We start from the raw sequence: 27,396 nt of genomic DNA, 5'->3' as shown, positions 1-27,396 counted from the left end.
TAAAGAAAAAAAGTTAATTGGTATAATTTACGTCTCTTTTTTTAGGGCAGACCTCTTTGGATGAAAACTTTTAGTCTTTTTTTCGGGGGGGAAGGGGGATGGCAATAATAAAAAATAAAAAAAGCAGTAACATATATATAGATATATACAGAGAGAGGGCTAAAAGAACGAAAAAAACAGAAATGTAGGAGTTTTTCCGGCTACCTTGGATTTGATGGAGGATTGTACTTTCAGTAAAGCAAACAGAATAGAAAGAGGTAACGGAAAACCCAGGGCAAACCAAAGTGTAAGACAATTAGAATGATATCTACCATATAATGCAGTTTGTTTACCATAGCGTGTCCAATGCCTGCGTGCTTCAGGAGAAAACAGGGGGAGGAGAAAGAAAAAAAAAAATAATGACAAACCTTAAAAACTCAAGAAACCACACCTCAACCCCAAAAAAGCGGGTAAGAAAAAAAGTTTAAAAAAAAAATAATCGCCTTGCGCAAAACCAGCTTCTCCTTTTAACAGGCGACTTTGATTCTAAAGAAAAAATATATATTATTTATTAATAGGAAAATATAATTTAAAAAATAATCTTTACTCTGCATCCAAATAAAGAAATAAAGAAAGCAATCGTAAGCAATTATTTTGTTTAAAAGGGTCGTCTATGTAGTAGAAAAAAATAAAAATCATAAAAAAAATAAACAAATAAAGGGAATAAAAAGGATAACAGTACATTTGTTAGTGTATGTAAGTCGCAAAGTTAAGTAGAGAAAACAACAGATGGTTCACATTCCGTGAGTGACACAGTGTTAGTCGTTGAAATCATAAAGGGAAAAGAAAAGTCCACCAATGAAAAGAATCAAATTGGAAGAAGTCTGAAGCTTGTTAGTAAGAGAGACAAGAGTTAGCAAATCAACTTCCACAGAGGAGGGGTTTGGGCAGATCTGATACGGGAGGGGGGGAGGATGCTTATTTATTTTTTTTTTTAAGAGGGGGGGAGGAGGGAGGAAAAGTACATCAGTATTAGTATTCACTGTGAGAGGCTAGCATGGCCGGCGGCAGGGGCCTGCTTCTCGGTGACGTCTAGCTCATTGGAAGTGTATCACTGGGCGTGGCCAATTGGATTTGACGACTTGATAAAGAAGGAGGAGGAGGAGGAGTTGAGTAAAATTCCCCCCCGCCCCGAGTAGTAGTAGTCATTAAAGGGGCTATTGTGGTGCATGCAAAACAAATAAATGAAACAAAAAGAAAAAGAAATTATTGCATTGTTAAAAAAAAAAAAAAGCATCAATTATGATAAAGGGCACTTTCAGCGCTAAGGTAATGACGGGGGAATCATCATCGTTGTTTAGGAAAACAGAATTCATTTGGTCCATTCTTAAAAACGAGAGAAAAGGCTGAAGGATAGAGAGTAAATGACATTAACCGTCCCGGTATCTGCGGCGTCCTGAAAGAGAGAGAAAGGTTAATTTAGGCGCTTCCACGACGCGGCGCCTAGAAAGAGAGAGAAACAAAATGGACATGAAATGGAAAATAGATAAATGGAATAACGTTGAGCAGCCGTGGCACGTTTTAGGCTTTCAAGTCGCGGCGTTGAGGCTTTAATGTGAAAGTTGGCAAAAAAAATAAATAATAAATGGTCGGGGTGGGGAAAAAGATCAGATATGTGCCTGGAGTTTTCCCTCAGGACAGAGTGGACATCTAGAGGACATCTTACATCTTGATCTAAAAAAAGCTGAAAGTGAGCGCTGCTGTGGGGCGGCCGAATAAGTCACGCAGAGTCTGGGGGGAAATGTTAACGCAAACGAGCTTTAATCTTTTCCCGTATGTGATTATTTAAGTTATGTACAGTAGGTACACTGCTGTGGGGGTGTTTGTGCATGTGTGGATTCAACTCCCCCGTCTGCGTGGGAGCTGAATCCAAGTGTTGACAATAAGCAAAGTTCCTCTTTGCGAGGCTAACCGGCCAATTTGAAGCTTCACGCACGCCCACTCTTTGATCCGGGGTCACGGCGAAGCACCGTTTCCAGTCATCCCTTTTGTCTAATGACTCCTCTAATCCATTAATTAGGTTAAAAAAAAAAAAAGCGGTGGGTGTGAATTTGCATACCGGCACCACACCGCACTCCTCACAGCTTACAAAAAAAAACAAAAAAACAGCTGAAAAGTCAAAGAATGGATGCGATCAGAAGCTTTTCAAATCAGGGAGCCCGGCGAAGAGTTATTAACTGAGACAAAGGTGACAACGACTTGTTTGGGCTTTCAAAGCTCATTCAGAGACGGCCCGCGATACGGCGAGGGGAAAAGAAATTAGACATTATTAGATGGGACGTTTTCAAATTGCGTTACGTTTCAGAATCCCTCGCAGGCGCTTAGACGCCTGGGTTCTGAAAAATGATCTCTCTGAAACGTCGTTCCTTTGACAGAAGCGTCCTGGAACGGTTGTGACAAATGCATCCCTCACAAACTGCTGATGATCTCTGAAATAACACATGAAAGTGGAAAGAGACTGTAGGTGGTGGAAATGAAAGGGAAGAGATTGCATTCTGGCTTCTCCGTGCTCGGAGCCCGCTTAATCTTATGTAACGCGTGTGCGTCAGTGCGTGAGTAAGCAGTATCTGCATATGCTGTGAGGGTGCCACTTTGATTGGATCTTTTCTGAGCAGCTCTCTGTAAAGGGTTAAGTCTACAAGGTCGTGCCGACTGAGGGACAACAGGAATTTAATAAATGCACAGAATATGGATGTGGTTCTAGTTCTTTTTGTACACTGTCTCATCTATGCTATAATTACTGTACATAAGCTAGCAAGAAAACTCTACCAGGGTCCTGATTTGACTAATAGAAAGTGGAAAAACAATACACTTCCAGATAAGAAGTGATGTGTGAAAGTGGAAGGTGTAGAAGATCTAGAGGCGTAGCTACATGTATTGCACAAGTCAGACGTTTCGTCGCGGGCTCGAGAACTGTAAGTACCGCCGAAACTAGCGCCCTTTTTTTTTCGAGACCGATCGTGCGGAAAATTAAACTTTTTGTTTTAGAGAAGGGTCTGGTAGCTAGTCCGCTTTAAAGGATTTCTGTCTCCGTTTTGCGGCGCACCGGGGTGTTCACGAAGAGGTGCGCGAGGTGCTTTTGCAGGACGCGAAACAAAAGTGGGACGTTTTTTTGACCAGAGCAAACTGTCTGAGAGGACTCCCTTGTTAGCCCTGTCAGAAAACCTTCACAGGAGTGTGCTATTGTCATTGACTAGGAACCTTAAATTGAGTTCTGGTGAAACTGTTCTCGTCCCAAAAAATTCCCTGCTCAAGAAGGGCAGTTTTAGCAAAGCTGACCATTTCTGACTGGTATTTCTAATCAAGTATTGGTAGCACTTTATGTTATGGTTAAGATGGACTCCACTTCCCAGCACTACCTCAGTGCCATCATTTGCAAAGCATTAGATCACGGCTTGAATTTGTTCATTATTTTATGATGAATCTCCTTCTTTTATGATGCATCTCCTTTCTTTCTGATTCCTGTGATGTTTTTGTGTAGTCATCTGCATAACCACCAAACAGCCGACACTTATTCATACAGCCAATTTACAAACAAGGACTTTAATCTCTTAAAAAAAGTTCCTTGGACTGAAAGTTTTAGGAACTTTGGATAGAAATGTGCCTTAAGTGAAAGAAAGTGAGTAGATGGATGCCGGTGATAATCCTGAAGAAATACACTGGGCTGATATTAAGCATACAATAGCCAAGCTCACCCATTTCCATATGGCAAATTTAGAAACAAGGACTTTAATCTCGTAAAAAAGTTCCTGGGACTGAAAATTTGGGTAGTTTGGATAGAAATGTACCTTTAGTGGAATAGAGTGAGTGGATGGATGCTGGTGATAATCCTGAAGAAATACTCTGGGCTGATATTAAGCAAACAATAGCCAAGCTCAACCATTTCCATATGGCAAATTTAGAAACAAGGACTTTAATCTCTTAAAAAAGTTCCTGGGACTGAAAGTTTTAGGTGCTTTGGATGGAAATGTGCCTTTAGTGAAAGAAAGTGAGTAGATGGATGCTGGTGATAATCCTAAAGAAATACACTGGGCTGATATTAAGCATGCAATAGCCAAGCTCACCTGTTTCCTTACGGCAAATTTACAAACGAGGACTTTAATCTCTTAAAGAAGTTCCTGGGACTGAAAATTTGGGTAGTTTGGATGGAAATGTACCTTTAGTGAAATAGAGTGAGTGGATGGATGTTTTATGATAATCCTAAAGAAATACACTGAGCTGATGTTAAGCAAACAATAGCCAAGCTCAACCATTTCCATATGGCAAATTTAGAAACAAGGACTTTAATCTCTTAAAAAAGTTCCTGGGACTGAAAGTTTTAGGTGCTTTGGATGGAAATGTGCCTTTAGTGAAAGAAAGTGAGTAGATGGATGCTGGTGATAATCCTAAAGAAATACACTGGGCTGATATTAAGCATGCAATAGCCAAGCTCACCTGTTTCCACACGGCTAATTTACAAACAAGGACTTTAATCTCTTAAAAAAGTTCCTGGGACTGAAACTTTGGTTGGAAATGTGCCTTTAGTGAAAGAAAGTGAGTGGATGGATGCCGGTGATAATCCTAAAGAAATACACTGGGCTGATATTAAGCATACAATAGCCAAGCTCAACTCTTTCCTTACGGCTAATTTACAAACAAGGACTTTAATCTCTTAAAAAGTTCCTAGGACTGAAAATTTTAGGTACTTTGGATGGAAATGTGCCTTTAGTGAAAGCAAGTAGATGGATGAATGGTTTATGATAATCCTGAAGAAATACACTGGGCTGATAGTCAGCATACAAGAGCCAAGTTCACCCCTTTCCATGCGGCTAATTTAACTCTCTCCCCTGTGCACCTTATTGCCGCAAACCCAACAAGCCCGACGGAGCTCCCGCTGCGACAGCCCATCACCCGCTCTGTAATTGACCCATGTGGGAAAACAAAGACTATGAATGCTGATGTCTGCTCACGGAGGATAAAGCTCCCAGTCATGTAAACAACCGCACGCCCAGACAAACAACTTTGTGTTGCATCAGTCTCCAAGGGCCCTCTGGGCTGAGAAATTTTCATGTATTAAATATGTATTAAACACTGGGAGACAAAGTGGGGAAAGCAGGGGGAAATGGGCTCCTGGAAGTACTGCGAACACAGCGCTTTCTAGCATTTCACATGTACAGGACACCTGCCGGATGCCAGCTGGTTTTTAAGTGAAGATGTAAAATGATCCTTTGTCGAGTTCCCGATCTTTTACGCGCTCATCATGGTGGCCATTACTGAACTGTGGCCACCAGCGAATAAGCTGAATAAATATTTAATGACAAAGCTGTGAAAATGATCAATGGATAGTGCAGTGGAGCCAAGATTCTCAGTCCGGATAGATTTGTCATTGTAACAGAGAAAGTTCTGAGAGTGATGACCATTCTGCTATGGATTTCCAATCTGACACATTGGAAATAAGAAAGAAATGTAATACTGTAGCATGGTATCATGGGAAGGGAAAGGGTGCTATTTTTCATTAGCTGAAAATTTCACAGTATGAATTAATAATTAGCGACACATGGAAATATCAGCGTGTATTTACATTATTCCAGCCGGAATGTGACCGGCTGCAGAGTTATTGTATCAGGTCCGTCTCCGGTAACGCGGGCTCTGCGGGGCGACCCTGTCAGACGGCGTGCAGCTGGGCTTTTTTTCGGTTTTAAAATAGCTCTTTTCAGGTGCATTCGGTTCTGCGTTCACTCCAATCATCCGGCGTTCGGTCTGGTTCGCGTCCTCCTCTCCGCGAGGCCGGCTCCGAGTAATGGAAACCGGCAGACAGGCTTCAGGCGCAAATATAAATGTCACTGCAATTACGCCGGAGAGAAGTCTGCAAACAAACAGCGCGAAGTTGTTTGCTTGTGTGTGGCTGCGTGAGAGGGGATCTGTGCGCGGAGAGACGCTGTAGGACACGGGCGACGCGGCGTAGGATGGACGTCATTCTGTTTCTGAGTCCCGTCTTTCTCTTTACCAAGAGTAAGAGGCCGCTTTCAACTGCTGTAATACCATTTTAAATATGGTTTTATGACGCACCGAACACCGTTTCCTTGTTTCAGTGCCTATAGAAGCAGTGCTTCATAGCTTCAATAAAATACTCTGTGGACAGAAGGCCCATCTATCTAAACTGATTGTAATTTAGGAATTTATAACGACTCGGGGGGGGAAAGAGATTAACTGAAGAGTTGATGTTTATTTTCCAGCTCTTAAAATACAGCGATACAGTTTGTGAGACAGCTGAATATGAATATGCATGTCTCAGAGAGAGTACCTCCAGCTGTTCTTTATCATTTTTTTTTTTTGTTGTTTGTTTTTTTGCGTATTAGTAACAGAAGAAAAACTGTCACACCTCGGCTAAAGAATTGCACATTGTTAGGAAATGAGAGAATGCAGCAAACGTGAGAAAAGCTAGCGGGAAAAAAAAAAACGTGCGAGGCTGTTTATTTCCCAGAATTAAAGCGAAAGTGTGTCTTTTCTGTGTCTTCATAGTGACAGGAGTTTCTCCAGCAAGTTTGGTTTATTCACAACTAGATAATGAGACGCGAACAACTGAATCAAAAGCACAGAAGGAAGACGTCTCAATTTAGACGCAGGTAGCAGCTGAGGATGCTTCAGTTTGGCTCGGCGGTGCTAATGCACTATAAATACTCGTCGTATTTCTTTCGCGAGGCCTCCTCCGCCTCTACTCTGCTCCTCACCCCTCCACTCCGCTCTCTCGTCCCGCGCTCGGCTATGATCTCGGTTTCAGCGTCGCGCCGTTTTCCCCGTCTCGCTAACGTTTTCGTTTTCCACCTGTTTGAATGTGCTAATGGCGCAGAGATTTGTTATCTGATTACAGGTCCGTGAGGCAGCGGGATGAATAAACATTAAAGTGCCCGAGCGAGGGAGTGGCAAATGAGGCTGATGAGTGAGCGAGTGTGAGAACGCCGGGCCTGATATGTTAATGCGGTGGAAATGCGATGCAAATTAGATTTTCTCCCCCCCTTGAAATGCACAGGATCTCTCGGTATTGGCACCAAACAGCTGGGCAGGCGGGCGGCGGCCGGCGGCGTTTGTAGTTTGGGCAGGAGCTGCACTTGAGGTGTGGACCTCTGATCGGCGCAGGGGGGAGAGGGAGACATGAAAAAAATAAATAAATTATAAATATGAAATGCAAATCCTACCATGACTGCGCCCCCACTTCCTCTCAGCGTGGCAGGAGTACATTAGGAATACTTGAAAATGCCATTGGCAGTACACTGGGAAAGGATTAGCTTGGTTTGAATATTAATTCCTATCAATAATCTAAAAGCTGGCATTTTTGATTGGTCCAGAATCTGTATGTTTATCTAGATGCTAACATGTGAGCAGGCGCTAATCCACATGGTTCCTATCTTGGTTGCACTTGTTGCTACAAACACAACAGGCCCACACACCAAGATATTAAGAATCCAAAACCCCGGATTCCCAGTAAATGGGAACTGTTCCGACTTTACTTTATCAATAATATCACAGTGTTTAACTGGAAAAACTCGGTTGAATGGAAAAGGTTAATACGGGACTGCAGCAAGGGATGATTCACTACCCAGCAGCCTTGCAGACACCGTTGCTAAGTGACAAATTGCTAGCAAGAATGGAAGCGAGAGATGGAGTGAAAATGAGGGAGAGAGGAGGAGGAGGGAGGGGAAGATGAGCGGGAGAGGAATTGATTGGCTCTCTCTTAGGGATTCTATCTGCCTCTCGGAAGGAAGGCTGGATGAGAGGGGTGGGGGATGAGGGATGGATGGATGGATGGAGAGGGAGGAAGAGGAGGGAGGGAGGGTAATTGCAGCTGATCATGCCTTTCAGAAATGGGTGAAAAACACTCTGAACAAGTCAAAGATCGACATAGAAAGAATAAGAAAGGGAGTGGGAGTGTCCGGGCAACTGGTATTGATTGAACGGGAAGGGGTGACAATTTTATTCAGTCGCCTCATAGGAGAGAAAAGTGGGGGAAAATGACAATTTCGGCAAAACGCCCCGCTTTGCGACTCTTAAATGTGGCGACGTGGATTACTACGCGGCATGCGGGGGAGGGGCGGCTCCACATGTGGCAACACGCTTCCGAGATTCTTCATTTTCAAAAGGAATTATGCATTTACAAGATTGCGCTCGCACGCCGAAGAGCTCGCTCTGAGCTAATAAACGGCAAAAAGGATTCCGCGTGATGAAATTTTCAGCCGTGACAGCAACTCGGCCGCGACGGGGTTTCAATTCGAAACTCGGACGCCGAGTCTATTTTTAATCAAACGCTTTTCCGTCCCCCCGACTCGGCCCATTTCTCCGGACGGCAACCGCGCGGAAGTGGAGTGAAAGGAGGACATGGGCGGGCTAAGTGGTTGTGAATACGTAGAGTTGCTCAGGCGGCGGTTTCAGCAATTTTGAAACTAAGTGTGTTGACTGTACTTGCTGCCAACTTTCAGCTAATCCAAAAATTTCCCACCAAGCCCTGACACGTAACTATGCTTAACTTAAAGCCTTGATAAAATGTAAACAAGTGAAAAAATGTGGTTTAAACATGTTTTAACACCGAGGTTTATGGGGTTGACTCGTTTATTTAAGCAAGCCTCTAGTGGCCATTTGAGGAAATGCAGTTTTTACCACTTCACCTCATTGGCTTCATGCTTCAGCCCTCGGGGTAAATTGCCTGCTTTAACCATTTTATTTAAAGCCAGTGTTGGCTTGCTGCGTGCAAAAATGTGTGTGTGTGTAAAGTTTTAGTATCCATTATTGACAATCAGGCTGTGCTTGAAGCTTAGCAATCATAAACAGTAGCTCGCACGCCTGCTGATTCACAATGAGTGAAAAATTTCAAAGTAACACAGCGGTCTTGTTCACGCTCTTGCAGCGGTGTGCGTTCTTTTTAAAAAAATGTCAGAAACAAACAATGGTTTGTTTTGCATAATAGCGATAATTCTATATAATTCTGATCCTCTCTGGATTTTTAAGGGCGGCTCATTTTCAGCAAATAAACACGTTTACTTTCTTTCACAATCACAGCATCTGAGTGGATTGTGATCTGGTTCATAGCGGTCGTAGTGGCCTATGTGCGATAGATAAGAATTCGTAATGTGACCTTTGATGAACTCGATCCTGATACAGATCAAAGCTCGTGTTCTCCAGCTGAACTCTGGGCCGGCAGTTGAGCGGCAGGGCTGTACAGTCAGCTTTAAAAGAACGTGAAGACTTAATCATTAATCCTACAGCTGCTTTAGCCCAGTTACATGGAAATGAGATGTGCACAGGCGGGAAGATGGCACTGTAGGTGAGGTAGAGGGTGACGGCTATACAGAATGAAAAAATGAGAAAGGCGAAAGAAGTATTGAGTTCAAAGGTCTCTCTCCCTAGATGCTGGATAAGCTACTGACCCAGTTCCGTGACACAATGGATGCAGAAAATGTTGTGGTTGTAAAGTCACACTGGGGAATTAACAGAAAGCCTGCCTCTCTGCTGGAGTTCACAGTGGAGAACAAACTGCTGTGCTAGTAGCGTATTTCCCTTTTTTGGTATTTCCGGCTGCTTCTCCATCTCCGCAATTTTCAAATTGATTGTTTTGGATCAATAAAGATGGAACACATCGAGGAAAGGTTAACTGAGGAGGCTCGGAGATATGAACATTTATATGACTCATTTTTGGCGAAATTTTGGCAAAAGTTTCAGTGAAACAGGAAGTGGAAAGTGAAGCAGGAAGTATAAGCAAAAAATAACCCAACTAGCATAAAAGACACAACGCCGACTAACGTTTGGGGGGCGCTTTTACAGAGTGAGCCAGACTGACGAGCACATAAGCATAAAAGGCTCACACCGGCATAGGCTACGTACGTAAGTTACAGCTAGTCTAGTCCTGTAGTACCCTAAATGAGCCTAAAGTCTCACACAGTAGCACTACACTTCATTTCCCAATCTCTGTTGCGTAAACAACCACTGTTTCACTCTCTGAAACCACAAAAATATAGATGTATAAGCACACGTTTCTTCCCGATGTCAGCGTGTGTCTTCCTGGTGCTTCCTCTGACTGTTTTTTCCGGGAACTTCAACAAACCATGTAAAGGGTTTTAGCTAATGACGCTAAAGCAACGACATTATAAAGGCTGGCGGCCGATGATTGCTCAGTGTACCGATTTCAACCAAGTGATGGCGGTCTGTTGAGGAAACAGCAATGCATGCTGTACGTGCTTTGTGATTCTCCATTATAATGACTGAACAAATGATGCTTAGCTATCTGCGCCAACGAACGCCAAAGGAATAGAAATGAGCTTAGAAAAGGGAGTATAATCAAAATTGACTGAAATTCACTTGGACTGGACTCCAATAGGCTGACTTGAGCAATATTACCCACAGAAGCTCTTCAGTGTCCAATTACTGCTACAGTCCTTTTTAACTGGTTGGTTTAACTTCATGACGGAGAAGATCGTTGATAAAAGTAATCTGCTCACCGCTGCCAGATCCTACAGTGCTACTGTACTGCTGCAGCCCCCTTCAACGCTCGAAACTGATGCTTAAATCTAATTAACTGTCACAAATACATTGAACATTACCAGACCAGCACTCACTCTACACTGCTACTCTGCAGTACGCACAAACATGATGATGGCATTGAGTTACTCCAATGACAGCGATGTGCATGAACTTAATATCACCGGCGCCAGTGGCTTTAGTTTCTGTCTAAGGGATTTTCAATTGAGTTGTGGCTTCCAGTTGTCAACGCTAAAACACACCCCTGTTAAGGATATAGCCACTAGTCTCTTTGCGAGTCCATGAATATATGCCGATGTCCCTGAGTGCATCCACTCTCCCCTGATTTGAGTCACAGTGCAGCTTAGACGTCGCGTTTAAGCAGCGAGGAGAATTGAAACGCCCTTTCCCGTTTTTAAATCTCAATCTCGGTGTGAATTCTGTCCCTCGTCCGTTTAGGCGAAAGTGCAGCGTCAGATGCGTCCAAACACGAGACAGATTTCCAGCGAAGGGGCGTGTCTGTCCTGTAAAAGACGCCCAGGCGCGAAGGCTGTCATTTGGGCCGCCAATCTCGCTCCTTAAGGCAGAAATAAACACGCTGGAATGGCCCTCGTGATGGCAGCTCATAACAATTTCTGTGCGAAGTGGGGAGCGAAGAACGATCGGTTAAGGAAAATGGCGTGAACGCATCGTGCCTGTGGGGCTTCTGGGACAATCAAAGTGGGATTTGAAAAGATCAGGAAATCAGTTACTGAGCATAAAGTGTGGCAGACAATGAGTAGTTTATATTTTCTTGTTTTGATTTGAAATGTGAGGATGCTTTTAGACATGGGCCTAACTTGCTGTTTGTGCTGACCAGCGTCTACTTAATGTTTGACGCATTTTATTCTTTTGACGCCATCGTTCTTCCTTCTGCACTGTGTTATAACAATAATCCCGCAAGGAGGAGTATAGACGGCGCTGCTGAAGTCTGCAAGCTGTCCATGATTGCAGATCATGTCAGGAGGAGCAGAGGGAGGGAGGGAGGAGTCCTGCAAAGGAGGGACGCCATGCTGTTTATGCTAACCAGTGGGCACGGCGAACAGCGTGGGACGGGCGGGGATGCGTAGTGGGTAGAAACTTGAACCGATGAAAGGTCAAGCCAAGTGTGCTTGCCTGCCTATCAAACCTAAACCACAAGGGTTAGCCTGAACACAGAGCACCTTCTAAATGCACACATGCAGCACCCCGAGCCTCCACCAAGGGGAGCTCTGGAGCTGTGATCATCCATCAGGCCTCTACTCTCCCCCACCCCTCCCCGTTCCACTCTCTATCTCCCTTCCTTGGCGGAGAGTCCCTATCACCTCACCTAATTCTGTCTGCTTCATTTTATCCCGCACAAAGCTAACAAATTCATAGCTTTTTTTTTCTGTGGAGAAAGACAGCAGATATACACGTTCAGAGGGAGGGAGAGGCGGAGACGGGGGAGGCCGGTTTGCTACAGCTCGAAGGCTTTACTTATTCCGGAGCGCGCCGATGCAGCCATAGATATGCACGACGCCATTCCATTAAGAACAATAAGACGGAGAGTAGATGAGAGTTTGGAGGCCGCTGTGGCTGTTTGACAACCTAAGGTAGAAGCTAATGCTTTCTTCATGAACTGCAAGCTATGAAGATATCACGTTAGGTACGGAGGGCCGCAGGAAACGACAATAGCATGTGCATGGGTGCCCTGTTTACATCTTCAGCTGTATTTAACAATTTAAAAGTAGTTAAAGCTTATAAAATACAGCAAGAAAAGCAATATATATATGTATAAATGTGATGTGCATCAATCTTTTTAAATATGCAGAGCTATTAAGATGCAGGAAACTTTAATTTTAAAAAAAATTCAAAAAAATACAAAGAAATTCGCGCAGCTGTTGCAGTTTGGAGCTCTCATTGCAGTTTGAGTAAAACCTTTAGAGCATTTTTTAGACTGGAACTAAAGTATATTTTTATTGATTCATCACTTTCCTCAAAATTCCCAGTATTTTTGAAATGTATTTTTATATTTTTGGCCACTATGTTGCATTAGAGGCAACCCTGCAGTAAACAGGAGCAATGGTCAAAGCTTATTAGACTGACTCGGGAAGTGTTAATTCATTTATTTTTTAGCCAGAGTTTGTAGTGTCTTTACTTGCTGCGCCGGTCGTCCCAGGCGCAAACACAACTTCAAAACCATGCGAGCGTTCAGCCAATCGATCCGCCGGCTATCAGCGCGGCAGTAAACGCGGGGTCAGGGGTGGTCAATGTCGTCGATGCCTCGCGCCTCCGCGGGGACGGTCCAGTGTAAATCTAGAGAGCTCTTTAACACTTAGGTTGCCCGTTGAGTCAATTAGAACGATCCGCCGGGGATTCAAGCGGCTGCGGGAGTTAATGGAGGCCGGACAAGGCGGGGCGGGTCGAGTCGCGGGTAAGTACAGTCATTTGATATCTGCTCAGCCGCAGATCAAGCTATTTATTATTACGAGTATTTTTAGTTGATCGATTCACTTCACTGCATCTTTTTTTTAGATGATCGTGGAGGTCTGACAAGTTTTTTTTAATGATTAAATCAAACAAAGATCTATATGGATTCCCAAAGAACATCAATATTAAGTGACTTTGTCCTTCTTCCCGTTGTTTATCTGTGAATTTTGAACTTTCAACAAGAGAACTTTATTTAATTTACTTTAATTTTTCCTTCTTCCAGTGGGATGTAGCAGTTTCCACGACAAACTAATGACCTGAACTACAGCTAGACGGGCAGGCAGACGGATAACAACGGCGCCTCGGTTTGGCTGGCACGTGTGCGCGCGCATTTGCCTAATGATCATTACGCCGCACTCTGCGGTAGGTGCCTCGGCTGTAAATCTTTAAAAAACCGCGCCGGCCTCCCACGCCCATTAAGCCGAGCCTCGCACGGCCGTGCACTCGCAGCTCCGCTAGCGTGACACATCTGACCCCGGCCGTGCATGAGCGTGTGTGTCACGGAGACGGCGTGCGATCATTTGCCCTCGTCCTGAGGCGAGTACAGTATATGCTAATAGAGCATCGGGCTATATGCACGTCTACGGCGGCATATATAATAACAATATGGCAATGTGACATAAATTGCAGAGTCTGGTTGGCATGGAAATCTCTCCCTATAATTTAGCAGCACTTAGTCCACATTAAGAAACACTTTGCTCTCTGGGTTTTTTTTTTTTTTCCAGCGTCTGTAAGTACGGAGGCTCGATACAAGCGGCTGCTTTTCATCCAACTTTCTCGAGATGTTTTCGCGGGCACACAAAAAAGAAGCTGATGCACCATCTTTGCGTTAATGCATTCACATTAGCCCTTTTTTTTTTTTGCATTCTCTGCTGCTTACAATGGCCATTATTAGTTCTGACAAGCCATTCATTCCAATTACATTTACCCCGCTAAAAAAAAAAATAAAAAATGTGAAGAAGTAAGCACGGCGAGCCTAAGTGAAATTGATCGTATCTCACCTCCGGTATCTGCACCTGCCAATTGACGACTCGGTGCATCCAGAGGGTCCGGTGTTGTTGCATGTACTTTGTGGTGTTTGCACACACAGGCATACACACACACGCTTCCACACGCTCGCAGGCATTAAGGTTGCGGGTGCTCTTTTGTTTTCCATTAGCTACGATTAAAGGTTTGTGAAGATGTGTCGGGTAATTTGTTCAGAAAGGTTTTAAGCGCATTGTCACCTTTGATAAATTAGGCCGCATTCCATTTGTGTAGCCGAGTACATTATGTGCATACACACCGAGCACGGCCCTTTCTCTGCTTGTTCATTAATAAGACCGAGGAGCAATGCCCTAGAAGAAACCTTAAATATGCAGAGCTGTCTTTGATTTCATTACGATATGCAGTGTATTATACTGGAATCTAAATACAGCTGGGGTTGTGCTTCTCGTTTTCGTGCAGACTTTGCTGACTTTGAATGACCTGAGCGACAAGATGAGATGGATCGTTGGTGTCAAAACATGAAATCAAAAGAAAAAAAGGAGCTTCTGTGCAGCTTCTGTAAAAAAAAGAAACTTCTGTTATGATGTGCGGGAAGGAAAACAAACAAGAGAGACAAACAGCCTTCGCGTTCTCCATACGCTAAGAGAAAACACAGCAGAGACAGAGCGGCAACCATCCCGGCCGCAGCGGCCCCCCCGGACCACGCGCGCCGTGTTTACCTGGCGCAGGTTGCGGGTGACGCGCACGTCATGCCAGGCGTTGTCGTTGAACTTGCCATTGACGGGCTCCACCAGGGCCTCGAAGGCCCCCGAGCCCAGGTTGATGACCAGCCAGACGGCGCCGCTCTTCAGGGAGAGGTTCACGTAGTCGGCCGACTTGCCGGTGTGCAGCATGAGGCCGTTGCGCTGCAGCGTGCGGAAGGAGAGCGTGATCTCGTCGGTGCTGCTCTGGATGGGCGTCAGGGACAGGTCGTAGCAGAAGAACTCGTTGCCCTTGAAGGTGGCGACCGACTCTTCCTTACCTGGAGGGAGACAGAGAGAAAGAAAAAGTTAACTTGACTGTGAAGGAAACACAATATCGTCTATCGTCTGATATTTGAGCTTCACTGTGTAGGATGATACTGGGCATGAGTCAGTGTCAGTTTGCATCTTGGTTTGAAAAGTCGAAAATTACCCAGGCGCCACGTGTAAACAGTTAAGATTTAAAAATAAACAATAAGTGCATTAGGCGTGGCTCAGTGACACCTGTCTTATGGTTAACACAAAAATAAACACTCTCTGTAACACCAGTGGAGCAGAACAGATCTAACGTCTATATAGGAGGTGAGGAACTCAAAGTGGTACTGCACAATTTTAAACAAATCAGGTGTTTTATCTCAGCCAATGCTGCCCCGTCATACCTCCATTGTACGAGCCCATCTCGTTTGCTGGCACCACTATACTAAAACCCACAGAACAACTTTATAAAAAAGGCATCAAGGTAGGGCTGCTCGATTAATCGCGATTATTTTGATCGATATTGAAATCACGATTATTAACTGATTTGAGAACAAGCATTTATTGAACTTTTAATTACGTTGGTATTTCTTTTAACACGATAAGTTTGAACTGAAAAACAATAAAATGAATTAAATAATATGTAAAAACAAAAAATAAACACACACTAAGACTTTGGTAGGGCCAGCGTGGTGAATTTTTTTTCAACAATTTATTTTTAATACAAGATTCGCAAGCAACAGTACCTCGACCAATGAGGTGAGTGGGATTTCCGCTGTCAGCTCATTGGTCACAGAGCAGGAGATGGCCTCGGAATAAATTTACCGTAAATGTTCATATAAAGCGCCCGGTTAGTCCGGGCGCTTTATATGAACATAAATCCTTTGACATTTTACACACTATTTCTTATTTTCACGGTAATACGGGACAAAGCGCGTCCCGTGCCAACTCAATACGGGACGCGTACTTTTGTTTTTAAATACGGGACGATTCCGTTTTTCAAGGGACAGCTGGCAGCCCTAGTAGCGTGGCATATCTTGCACAATATCTTCATTTGTTCCGAGTCAGGCTTCTTGAAACCGAAGTGTTTCCACGCCACAGAATTCGCTTTACCTTTCATCCCGCCAAAGCCAAAATCGAAATTCAATCAATCGCCCAGCCCTACACCAAGGTGTTTGCCAAAAACAAACATATTAATTTCAACGCTGTGTCAGTACCAGATCAGCCTCCAGGGGGCGCTGTAAGACGCAGTTCAGACAAACTACCACAGGTCAAAACACCACGTCTGTCAAAGGTTGTCCGAGCTGGAATAGTCTCCCAACTACTATTTGAGAAAGTTCCACAGCTCAAAAAAGGGTTCAAAACAAATCAAACGTGTGAACGTCACTTTTATACTCTAAAGTAGTAGCCCACTTTTAAGCAGTCTTTTATTTATTGTTGTTGCTTTCATATAGTGTTGCGTATGCTGCTATGTCTGCATGTTTATGTTAGGTTTGTTTCCCAATGTCTGAGAACTATGGATGGAAATCAGCTGTGATGTATTTGTACCACGTATTCATTAATTTGCACCGTCGTCACCAAATGAACAAATAAATAAAAATAAGCACAGTGTGTACTACGACGCTACGACCGGAACTTGTGAAACAGCTTCAGCGTAAAGAGATGCAGAGAGATGAGCTGGAATAATACAGCGCTCTGACAGTATATTGTGCTGCAAAGCCAACAGCTGACTTAGAATGAGACACAAGGTTATTTCTGAATTATAGGAAATGTTAGGCCGACAGAAAGGGAAGAAAAGGTGCTGACGACTTCGCTAATGCCTGCCAGTCCGTCTGGCAGCACCCGGTCTCCTTCCGCTGCGTTCAGCGTCTTCGCTCGCTCGCTACCAGTCAAAACAGACAGTCTGCGGGACGGACACATGTCAAATGGCAGCCCGTCCATCAAGGAGCGAACAAACACCTGCAGCTGTCACGGGGACATTCACAGCACCTTCAATCACAGCATGATTGAAGGTGCTGTGACCTTAACCTTTATCTGTTTCTCTGCATTAATTCCTTCACATACAGCCTGTTTATGCGTGTTATATATTCACTGGAACACATCCTGTGTTTCCACCTTGTTACAGTCATGACCTTATTTATATAAATAACAATACGAAGGCTCATCACCAGTCAAATAACAGTAATCTTAAAATTGGTAGGATACCCAGTGGTAGGGTTGGGTAAAAACAAGTTCAAACGTTTTTTCCGATCTTAATTTATAAGATTCAATATATTTTTTTAGCATTTTTATATATATATATATATATATATATATATATATATATATATTTTTAAATCTCATGCATGCTCTTGTTGGATTTCACATGACCAGTCTCGCAAGACCAAGCCACAAGATAAGTCCACGTGTGAAGGAGATCCTAAACATGGTAAAAGATATAATCATAGACTGTATAAATACAGACGAGCTCCCCCTGGTGGCTGGCTGCAGTATGTATAGGTCATAAGCTCCGCCCCCTCCATGTTAGTGGATGGGACTTGGACCAAATTAAAACATTAAAATACGTGTCAAATACATTTTTTTTAAGGGTGGTTTCTGTCATTTTAGGTGGTTAATATAATGGTGATGCATGTTCAAGTGTCAATTTTTTGGATACGTTTCTTTTTAGCTAGTTATTTGACGCTGTATAAACAGGATGTGACATAATGGCGACCACCAGTGGCCATGCCAACCGTGAGACCGTGAGAGTTGTAAAAACAATTTTTTTAAAGAATTACAGTGTACTCGCCGCCCGTTTCCCCTGGAAAATAGCATCAGTTTGGCCAATGCGAGGAAGTGGGGATGCATTGTCCATATTTATATACAGTCTATGCCTACAACTCTGAGAGCATCATTGCGCCTGACATCTGATGTAGAGCTGCATTTTGGAACCAATGACAACATTGTGATCATCTATTGCATAACTAAACAAAATGACATTGAAACTAGAATATCTCTAAATGAATTAAAGTCAAATTGTATGGAATCAGGACCTTGTGACTGGATTCAGGAAGTCAGCAACGATACCCCGCCATACTCAAATAACTCCCTCCTCAGTCTGCAGCCATACAAATCAACCGGTTTTCCTGACACGGACCGTTATCTGAAGTGACACTCCACTTCCTGTGTTCATTTGCCCCTCCACACCTCTGTTTCCCCCTGGAGAGACCAGACTAAAGAATCAGCCTCGGGTAATGAGGTTTAGGGGCTCAGACGGGAGGGAGAGAGGGCAAACCCAAACCGCCCCGACCGAGAGGCCACCGCATGGGTGGATCATCAAATCTAGTTTATCCTGAAGTTCCATTACAGCGAAATCACTCCGAGACCCCGGTGCATTTCCCTAGGGAGAGAGGCTGCTCTGGCCAGAGGGGTGGGTGGTCCGTCGGCAGATTGAAAGCCGAATCTCAGGGGAGAGCGAGTTCACCGCCGGAGCAATCTTGGGTGAGAGGGGAAGAGGTGGATAATGGCGTATCCATGTGACACCTATGCAGTCTGAGATGTGACGACGGATATCAGAATGTGGGAGGGGTGGGGGGGCGGCGATGGTTAGAAAAAAAAGTTTATGACGCCATTCGGTTGGCAATAACCGCTGCGGCACAGAAGGCACGTGGCAAAGGAGAGGAAAGAAAGCCCCGGGGCCGTCGAGCGCTAAGTGACATGCTAACTGCTATACTTCTGGAACATTAAAGAGGATGATGGCGCTCACTCTGAGACAAACACAGCCACATAATATGGGTGGATGCACTCACATAAAAGAAAACATTTCAGGGGCGGAGGCGGGGGGGAACGAGGAAGTGAGGGACGAATATCACCCAGACGCAGACAGCTACTTAAAAGAGCATTTTGGCTGAAATCGAAATTTAGAGCAATCTCAACTGAAGTGTGAATTGTCATGGAGGGAGAAAAAAAAAAAAAAAGAAGTGGCATCAAACAAGAAGAGAGAAGAGAGAGAGAGGAAATAGATGGAGGGGAAAAATGACACACAAAGGCAAATCCCCCAAGAGCAGCATCCTGGCGGTGCCTGTGATGCTGATGTGGGAAGAACAAAAGCGTAGCAAATGGACCACGGCAACTATTTTCAATTATGTACTAAGTTGCACCCCTCCCCTCTCTTCCCCTCCCCTCCCCTCTCTTCCCCTCCCCTCCCCTCCCCAGCCCACCCCTCCTCCCCGTAGCATGGGCTGTTAACGGTAAGCAACAGCTTGCGATTGCCTCCATGAGCTCAGCGAGACTGAACCGCATGCAAGGGAAAGACACGAGCAGCAGCAGCAGCAGCAGCAAACACGAAAGGGAAAAAAAAAAAAAGTTTTCTTTTGTTGATGTGTGTTTAATGAACAGAAGGCTGAGGGGGGGAGATAAAGCTGGAGACGATCGGAGAGTGACAGGAGAGGATGTGTGTTTGTGAGGGGAGGGGAGGGAAGGGATGGGGGGGGGTTTTACGCAACAGTGCCCCTCAATAAATAATTTTAAGGTTAACACAGTCATATGGTTTTTGTTTGCGACTTTAGAGCCAGAAGGAGGAGGAGGAAAAAAATCCTTGGCAAGTCGGTACGACACTGCAGTGCTATCCAAAAATATCTGAGTGAGTCAGGTTAAGCCATTTCCTGTATCCCCCCGTAGGCTCCAGGTGATTGGTGATCCTCCTCCACACTGCAGAGCGCTGGGAGAGCCCTCCTCCCAGGTCCCGGCAGCGACAAGATCACTTCAGCCGAGATGCAAAAGCTAATATAAAGAAGAAGGAGTCCTTTCTCTCTTTTTCCCAGGGACCACTTCAGCTCCCGTGAACACGCTCTTGCTCCTATATGTCTGTTTTTCATCTTACACTTACAGTACATCTCCCGTCCTCCCTCCTCCCTCCTCCTCCCTCCTCCCACGACGGCGCTCTCGCGATTACGCCTTTCGCTCAGATCAAATCTCTTCCTGCAAAGCCCAAGAGCAGACACTCTAGCCAGAGGAAAGACGAGACGCACAGGCGCGGCGGAGACTAAAGTGCTGTCAAGGTCTCAATTAACCCTCGCGGAAGGCCCTGACTGCATTACAGCAGTGAGTCATTTGAAATTTAGCCACCCCCCGTAAGAGCGTCTTTATTATTAATTAAACGTCCAGTTCCTCTGATATTTGATTTTACGGCGTTCGCTCGACGGACCTTTGGCTTCTGGGTGTTTTTTCGGGGTCAAAACGATACTCCCCGCGTTAGAGGGAGTAACCAGACCTGTTTCATGAATGAGCGTGGACGCGACGAGGCAAGCTGGTGTCTATCATCTGCCTCTGTGTGTGTGTGTGTCCAACAATCAAAGCGCTGCTAAATATGTGTTAAATCTAGAAGATTGGTGACTTAAACAATTAAATAAGTCAAAGGAGATTAAAGAAAATACTAAACGGAACTCTTTGAAATAAAACATCAAAACTCTTTTAGCCGTCGATGTGAAATTGATTACTTTGGAAAAAACAGAAGACGCAGCTTAAGCCTGGAAATCAGTGCAATAGCACACAACCTATTATGGGTACTCCTATCAAAAGGCCATTGACCATTATTGGCTGATATTCCAGCGAAATTGTTTGACGGCCAACCTCTATGATGGCCGGGAAGAAAAGTCGATCAGATGGCGCAAGAATTGCAAGATCATTTCCCGGAGCACACCCAAAACAAAATGTCCTCAAGCACCAGATACACGGTCTGATTTGTGATGTCCTGTTTTGTCGGCTGAACCGGAGCAGTAGAACGTAGCGGCCTCCAACGCCAACCGGAGAAAGTACCACCGACTGGCTCCTTGTATCTGGCATCATCAGCCGATCAGAGGCAGTCATACCTCAAAGCGGGCAGACACTTGTTTTATTTCAGGACAATAGAAGCCACTTTTTAGCACAGAAGGTCATGTTGTTGACAAGAAGGAGGCTGTTTTGGGTAAAGCAGGGCAATACGTCAATCAGGCATAAGTCAGAAGACATAAATACCATTGACCATCTTGTGACAATCCAATGTTCTGCTGGGAAACTTTTGGACCTGGTATTCATTCATTGGTGTGGATGTTACTTAGACATGTAGCACCCACCTAGACCAGATCAGGCACCCCCACCCCATAGCAATGACACTCCTTGATGGCAGCAGCCATCCCCAGCAGGATGGTTTAGGAACAACTCAAAAAAGACATGAAGAACAGCACAAGGTGTTGACCTGGCCTCCAAATTCACTAGATCCCAAACTGATCAAGTATCTTTCCACACAAACTGATCCACAGAGGCCCCTCCCCTCAACCCATAGGACCCCCACTAACAACATCCTGTTGCCAGACACCACAGGACACCCTCAGAAGGCCCATGTCCATTCTCTGATGAGTCACAACTGTTTTGGAGTCACAAGGGAGACCTATGTATGCAATATCAGGAAGGTGGTCATGATGTTATGCCTGTTCTACTTTCTATCAACTATCCAAGTTCAGAAGTCCAGAGAAACTGATGTATAAAAAACACACACCCCTAACTGAAACTACAGTCTGTTCATTTAGTCAAAGTAAGTATTTCTGAAGCACCTTCAGATTGGTATTGACCAATAGCGTTTCCAATGTTTCGGCCAAGCTGATGGGGTCAACTCTACAACCTGTGTTTCCAAGCACTCCCGATCCAATTTGGTGTAGAACGCATCCCAGAGAATTCAGTTATTTCTTCTTTCTCTCCCCTCTGAAGCGACACCTCACACAGAACAGATTCGCTCACCTCAACCTCCACCCGCACGCCTCAGTCACAATCACACCGCCTGCAATAGCTAAGGACTTTCCTGCAGAGGCCAGGCAGTTTGTCCCCTGCGATCTGTGGCCTTCATTGTTCTTGAGGGTGCGTTTCTTTTCTGTGAGCTACACGATGAGGGAGGGAAATAGAAAGAGGATGGAAATCCGGCCCGACTGGAATCGATGCCACTGACGTGGACCGTCACAGTCGCGCTGTAGCTTCACTTGAGAGGTCCGCGTACATAGACACGCCGTCAAGCTTGCAATTTACAATCGTGGATCAAAGCTTATAACTGAGTATCATAAAAGGCGATAAAATGAATACAATATGTTTGTCAGTGCGCTCCCGGAAGTTCCATTTTAGGCTAATCTTCGGTGGATATTACAGTAATAAAAGTGCAGTGCAGCATGTGTTATTAAATTGGATTTAGCTCAAACTGAGAGAGTGAAGGTTTAATAAGATGAGCTGCATGAGTGGCTCCATCCAAACTTGTGTGGTGCATTAGTCAACGCATAATGAACCTCAGCGTACTGCATTCTGGCCGATTGGATTACATATTGGGAGTGATTAGGTAGTTTTGGGGGCATTAGTAAAGAAAGCACGGGAGAAGGCGAAAGTGTGTGTCCGTGCATGTGAAAAGCTCCGAAATCTAGATGACCGCATGCTGGCAAATCCTCTCGTCACATCACATTACCTCGCTATCTAACACACACACACACACACACACACACACACACACGTGCATATACAGTCACCCTCTATTAGCTTTCGATGAGTGCCATCCACCCTGCAGAGAGAGTATCCGACAGCTTCGGAGAAACGATTCAGCAGCGAGATGAGAGCGAGCAGTGGGAAATGTAAGGGGCATATGAATGCTTTGATGCCGCTTCATGAATCAAACAGGCCTGCTGGGTCCTCAGACGGCGGCTAGTCTCCCATGCTAGCTGCAAGGCACGGGCGCGGGCTTGTGAACTGCTGTGAAAAACGCTTGTTTGCTTATTAAACATTTGGCCGGTTTTAAAGAACGTGCGCACGCTCGAACGTTCGGGGGAGAATAAAATAAAAATAAAAAATCCTCACCCCGTAAGCAAACAGACGCAAATGAATACACCAACTCATCCCCTAGGCAGTGATAAATAAGTCATGCACACGCAATGTCCCCCTCTTATATTCATAGCTGCTCACGAAGCGTGCCGTGAAAGGAAAAGGGAAAGTCGTAGAGGGCTGAAACAAACCCGGAGCAGAGTAAAAGAAGATGAGGCAATGCAGATTTTTTATTTATTTATTTTATTTTTTTTTTTTAAAAGAGGGATGTGTTCCAGTGTCAGAGGGTGGGACGCAGAGAAACTGCTGAGGCGGGATGATTGAGCGATTGCTCAGATCTCTGCGGCCCCTACCTGCTTCACTCCTCATGGATTTTACCCTCTTTGTCTGGCTCACACATAAATCACAACCGTCAGCTGTCTGTAACAAAAATAGTTATGGTATCCTAAGCGCAGGCGAGAGCCTATAAATTACCGTCCCCCGGCCGAGACCAGTCTCGCAAAACCGGTTGTGCGCTAGCTCTGTGTCGACCATCGTGGGACGATGGTAGGGTCATCCAAAAAAACAAAAAAACAAAAAAAACAGCAGCAGATACAGACATAAATATAGACGTTTTGGGGTTGTTTTTGGTTGAAAAGATGAAATGTGAAGCTTAGGAGTTCACATGTTGTGTCTCTTTGTCCCTCTGTGGGCTGTTTCTGCTGCTCCATTATCTTTATAATTTAACCTACACTGTCAAAAAATTTTCTGAAAATTTTATCGTCGCCAATCGGCTCAGAGTCCCAGTTTTTTTTTTTTTTGCAATTCAGGTCTGTCTTCTGTCTTCCTTCCCTTCTCCACCCCATCTTGGGGGTCCTGCCCCAATCTACAACCATTAGCTAGGACTTCTCTCTTTCATGTTGCTTCCCAACAAGTCAAACTGCCAAAATATAAATCTCACAAGGTCTTACTACTAGGGATGCACCGAAATGAAAATTCTTGGCCGAAACCGAAAACCGAAAAAAAAAAAAAAAAAGAAGAATGCGGGGCCGAAAACCCGAAACCGAAACACCGAAAGAAATTATGGCTATGACTGTGTACTAACCTCACTAAAATCAAGGCATTGCAATTTCATAAATTAATATTAATGTTTCAAAGAATAAATCGATTATTATGACAATATTTATTTAGCACATTCCAACAATACAATTCAGTAAATATTACCCTTTACTTTTTTTTGCGCCTCATTGAAATCAGTGTGCAGCTCTTTAAACATGACCTTAGACTTCGCTGCCTTGCGCTGAGCTTCACATGCTGCTGTTAAAGCTTGTCGACGTACAACACGTGCATCCATGCAGCGTAACCTAGCTTGCTACAAACCCTCTGCAAAAGTCAACAAACGTAAGCTCCATATACTATTAAGTACGTGCAATTGTTGAAATTACGCATTTTAATTGACACCTCTTACAACAGTTTGCCATTACAGATGATTCCTTTCTACAGCGCTGGCCCGCTCTGAGAACAGTTAGCTGTATTGGCATTTTGTGAATGCAGTTATGGATCTCTCTAATCTCTTGTTGAGGCTGAGATGCGGGAACATTGTTCCCACCGCTGGGCCCCTTTCATTCACGCTCCTTTCTCCGCACAGCCCGTGATTACTGTATGCATCGATCCGCGGGCTGATTGTAATCCTGTAACGAAGGCGCTATAATTTGCAGTCTCCACGGCCTATTTGCTCGGGAGCAAAGTTCTTTTGTCGCGCCGGCCGTTCCTCCTCCTCCGCTGAATGTGCTACCACGCCATTCGGTGTTCGGATTGTTCTGTGTCGATACTGAATGAGAACAGTGAGGAGATGAATGGGAATGAAAAGACATTTAAGTTATCCCTAATGCCTTTTTTTGTTTACTTATTGAGCCTCGCAATATTTATACCAAAGTCTTAGTGGGCCAAGGTTTTCATTGATGGTGCTTCGCAATTCCTAGAGATAATACAGGTGGATGAAGAGCTGCCCGATTCGGAGACAGTATTTCTGAGCACACATACGGTGGATTGTATGTGGTGAGAACTCAAGTAGTTTAAAATTAGCTCGGCCAAACTAAAAAGCAATATCGATATATTATCCAAATTCGTTGACGTAATTGCTATTCCGCGCACTCGCTCGACTTTATTAACAAAATTCATGTCTACAAGGTGTCCGCATACTTTATTCCGAGCCACGGCTAAGTGCATCGCAGGACAAGACATGGACGACATGCATTTTCGCAGCCCTCCCGGCGTAAAGACTCTTGATTAGATTCTTTTTTTTTTGCTCCTCCAGTTTTAAACGTTGCTGCAGGTCACATTTTAAGTGTGCACGGTTCGTTGTAATTTAATCCCTACTGCCATCGCCTTGATTGACAGTACTTGAAGGGCGCTGGAGGAGCGTGCAGGTGGTAAAAAAAGGGAGAAGTATATCTTTCCGTGGAGTCGGTAGGAAGTGATTTGCATACTAAATCTACTAAATCTGTGCGATTTTCAGCGGTCGGCTGGTAGTGTGCGTCGGGTCACGACGCCGAGAAATAGATCTGTTTGCAGTTGTGGTTGAGGGCTGGTGCACTGGTTCGGCGTTCTGACTTCACCTCAATCTCCGCTGGTTTATATTTAGCTTTTTCGCGAGCCCTCTGTTCCTCACACCCTTCTTCTTGAAGATAATTGGAGGTAGAAGAAGAGAAGACATAATGGGGATAAAACAGTCGCCTTTAATTGTCTGTCACCTTGGAAACAATCCATTTTGTAACCACAGTATCAGACACCGTGGCAGCCACCCCAAGACTCCACTCCACCTCTCCTCTCTCTCTCTCTCTCCCTCTCTCATTTGCACTCTTTCTCCTTGTTCATTTTTCCTCACTCATTTCTTTTCTCCCTCCACCGTGGGTGTCTGGCAGGTGACTATTATCACAGCGGAGGGGCTGCTCAGTCTCCGGGCTCAAGCGGGACACAGGAAAATGTCACGTAAACTGACACTAACGATGGGCTTGTGTGCTCCTGAGTCGCGGGGGCCCCCCCTCGGCCAACAGGGAGCCGACTGTAAGACCGGCGAAGTACATAATGAGCCCTATTAACTTGAGCCAGAACATACCCTTCACTTGAGCAATCTGAGACCCCCCCACCCACTGTCATGTTGCACTTACCCACACATCTTGTACATTATATCACATTACAGGGTGCCGTTGCTGCTAATATGAGGCTTGTTTTTGAGAAAACTGTGTCGCTGTGATGTTAGCATGGAGGGGGAGGCTGAGCTAGACGGAGCTTGCCCGCCTACTATTGCATATTACTCACATAGTTTTCCATGAAGACAAAAGTGAACTTCAGATTTCAGATTTAGAGCATGCAAACGCGACAATTTATCCAATGACTGCAGAGTTACTAGATCCCAAACTGATCAAGCATCTGTGAGATGATCCACAGAGGCCCCTCCCCTCAACCCATAGGACCCAAAGGCCTCTCTACATCTAGAATCTGGTCGTCAATTAAAACAACCGTATAATTCCACAGCAGCAACTCAACAGGAGCCGTGTGAAATTCAGAGTCACGTATTTTTTTCCTCCAGCGAGCATAGGTCGAACCGGGCTCATTAACTCCACTTGAACCGCGGTGAAAGCGTTTCACAGAAAACACCAACCCATTTGGAGGTTTGACAAAACACCAGCAACCCGGTCTGCAAACGAAAACATAGCGTAAGTTACTCTAGAAAAACGCCACATATCCGCGCGTACGCCGACCGCCTGAAGAGAAGCATGCATCAACTTTAATGAACCGCACTCTCGCACATTTTTATCACAAATTACCGTCGATAAGGCAGGAAGGAAATGAAAAACAATGTGGCGTTCGTTTTGGAAGAGTGCCTGATGTTGTTTTATGTGGGTGCTTTTAATTGTATGAGAATCCTTGGCAAATTGCCTGAAGAATTATCCACTGTTAACTGCTTAACTTAATATGTTAATGTCACTGCCAGCAGTAAGGAGCAGAGAGGGTGTGCCACCATTACATTAAATCCATCGCAAGTTACTCTCCTTAATTCTTTCCTAAATTGCTTTATGGCCCGGGTCGGACCTTGCATTAAAGTCCGTCCTGGGAAATCTGATAACGAGAGGCGTGAAGTGAAGCCAAAGCAAGTAGAGCTCCCCCTGGTGACTCAGACTATACCTCAAACCCTGGAAGCTTCCATACCGTTAAGAGTATGGAAGTAAAAGGTAAGTAAATACACCGGTAGTTGAAGAAATAGTAACTTAACTTCACCCAAGCGCCTTCTGACCGCATCATTAATTAACTACATGATGTTATGTTGTTTAACGACAGAATCACACTCGTGTATTCTTATTAAATCCTTTCATTTCTTAATACTCGATTAGATTTATTTGTTATTAGGTTTAGTCAATGGCCACAAAGGCAAAATATTTCAAAAGGCTCTCATTACTAATGAACAGGCATCACTTACTGTGCTTTCTCTTTTTCAGGCGATCACAATTAACGGCGGCTGTGTGTTTTGTTTTGTTTTTTCTTCGAATGAATGAGGCAAAGCTCCACTGACGCGAGAGCACCCCTGCTGAGTAGGAGATCTATAGCGTGA

At 44.6% G+C, this 27,396-nt stretch overlaps 1 protein-coding gene across 3 annotated transcripts in view; it reads right to left on the bottom strand.

The window, feature by feature from the left end:
* Positions 1-27,396, bottom strand: part of nrxn2b (neurexin 2b) — a gene marked incomplete at its 3' end in the record, with an annotated part of 633,819 nt that overhangs the window by 382,446 nt on the left and 223,977 nt on the right. Inside the window, exons 4-5 of one of the 3 annotated variants that reach the window (XM_084551818.1) lie at positions 14,721-15,022; positions 312-356 (exon numbers count right to left, since the gene is read on the bottom strand). In XM_084551818.1, coding sequence (XP_084407944.1) covers positions 312-356; positions 14,721-15,022 — 347 coding nt within the window. Of the gene's footprint in view, positions 1-311; positions 357-14,720; positions 15,023-27,396 lie in introns of those variants that run through there. The other 2 variants (XM_084551817.1, XM_084551819.1) reach the window with 2 other exon arrangements.

This window comes from Chelon labrosus (assembly GCF_963514085.1).
Source record: "Chelon labrosus genome assembly, chromosome: 1".
Classification (NCBI taxonomy): domain Eukaryota; kingdom Metazoa; phylum Chordata; class Actinopteri; order Mugiliformes; family Mugilidae; genus Chelon; species Chelon labrosus.
This window is presented reverse-complemented; position numbering and strand designations above follow the sequence as displayed.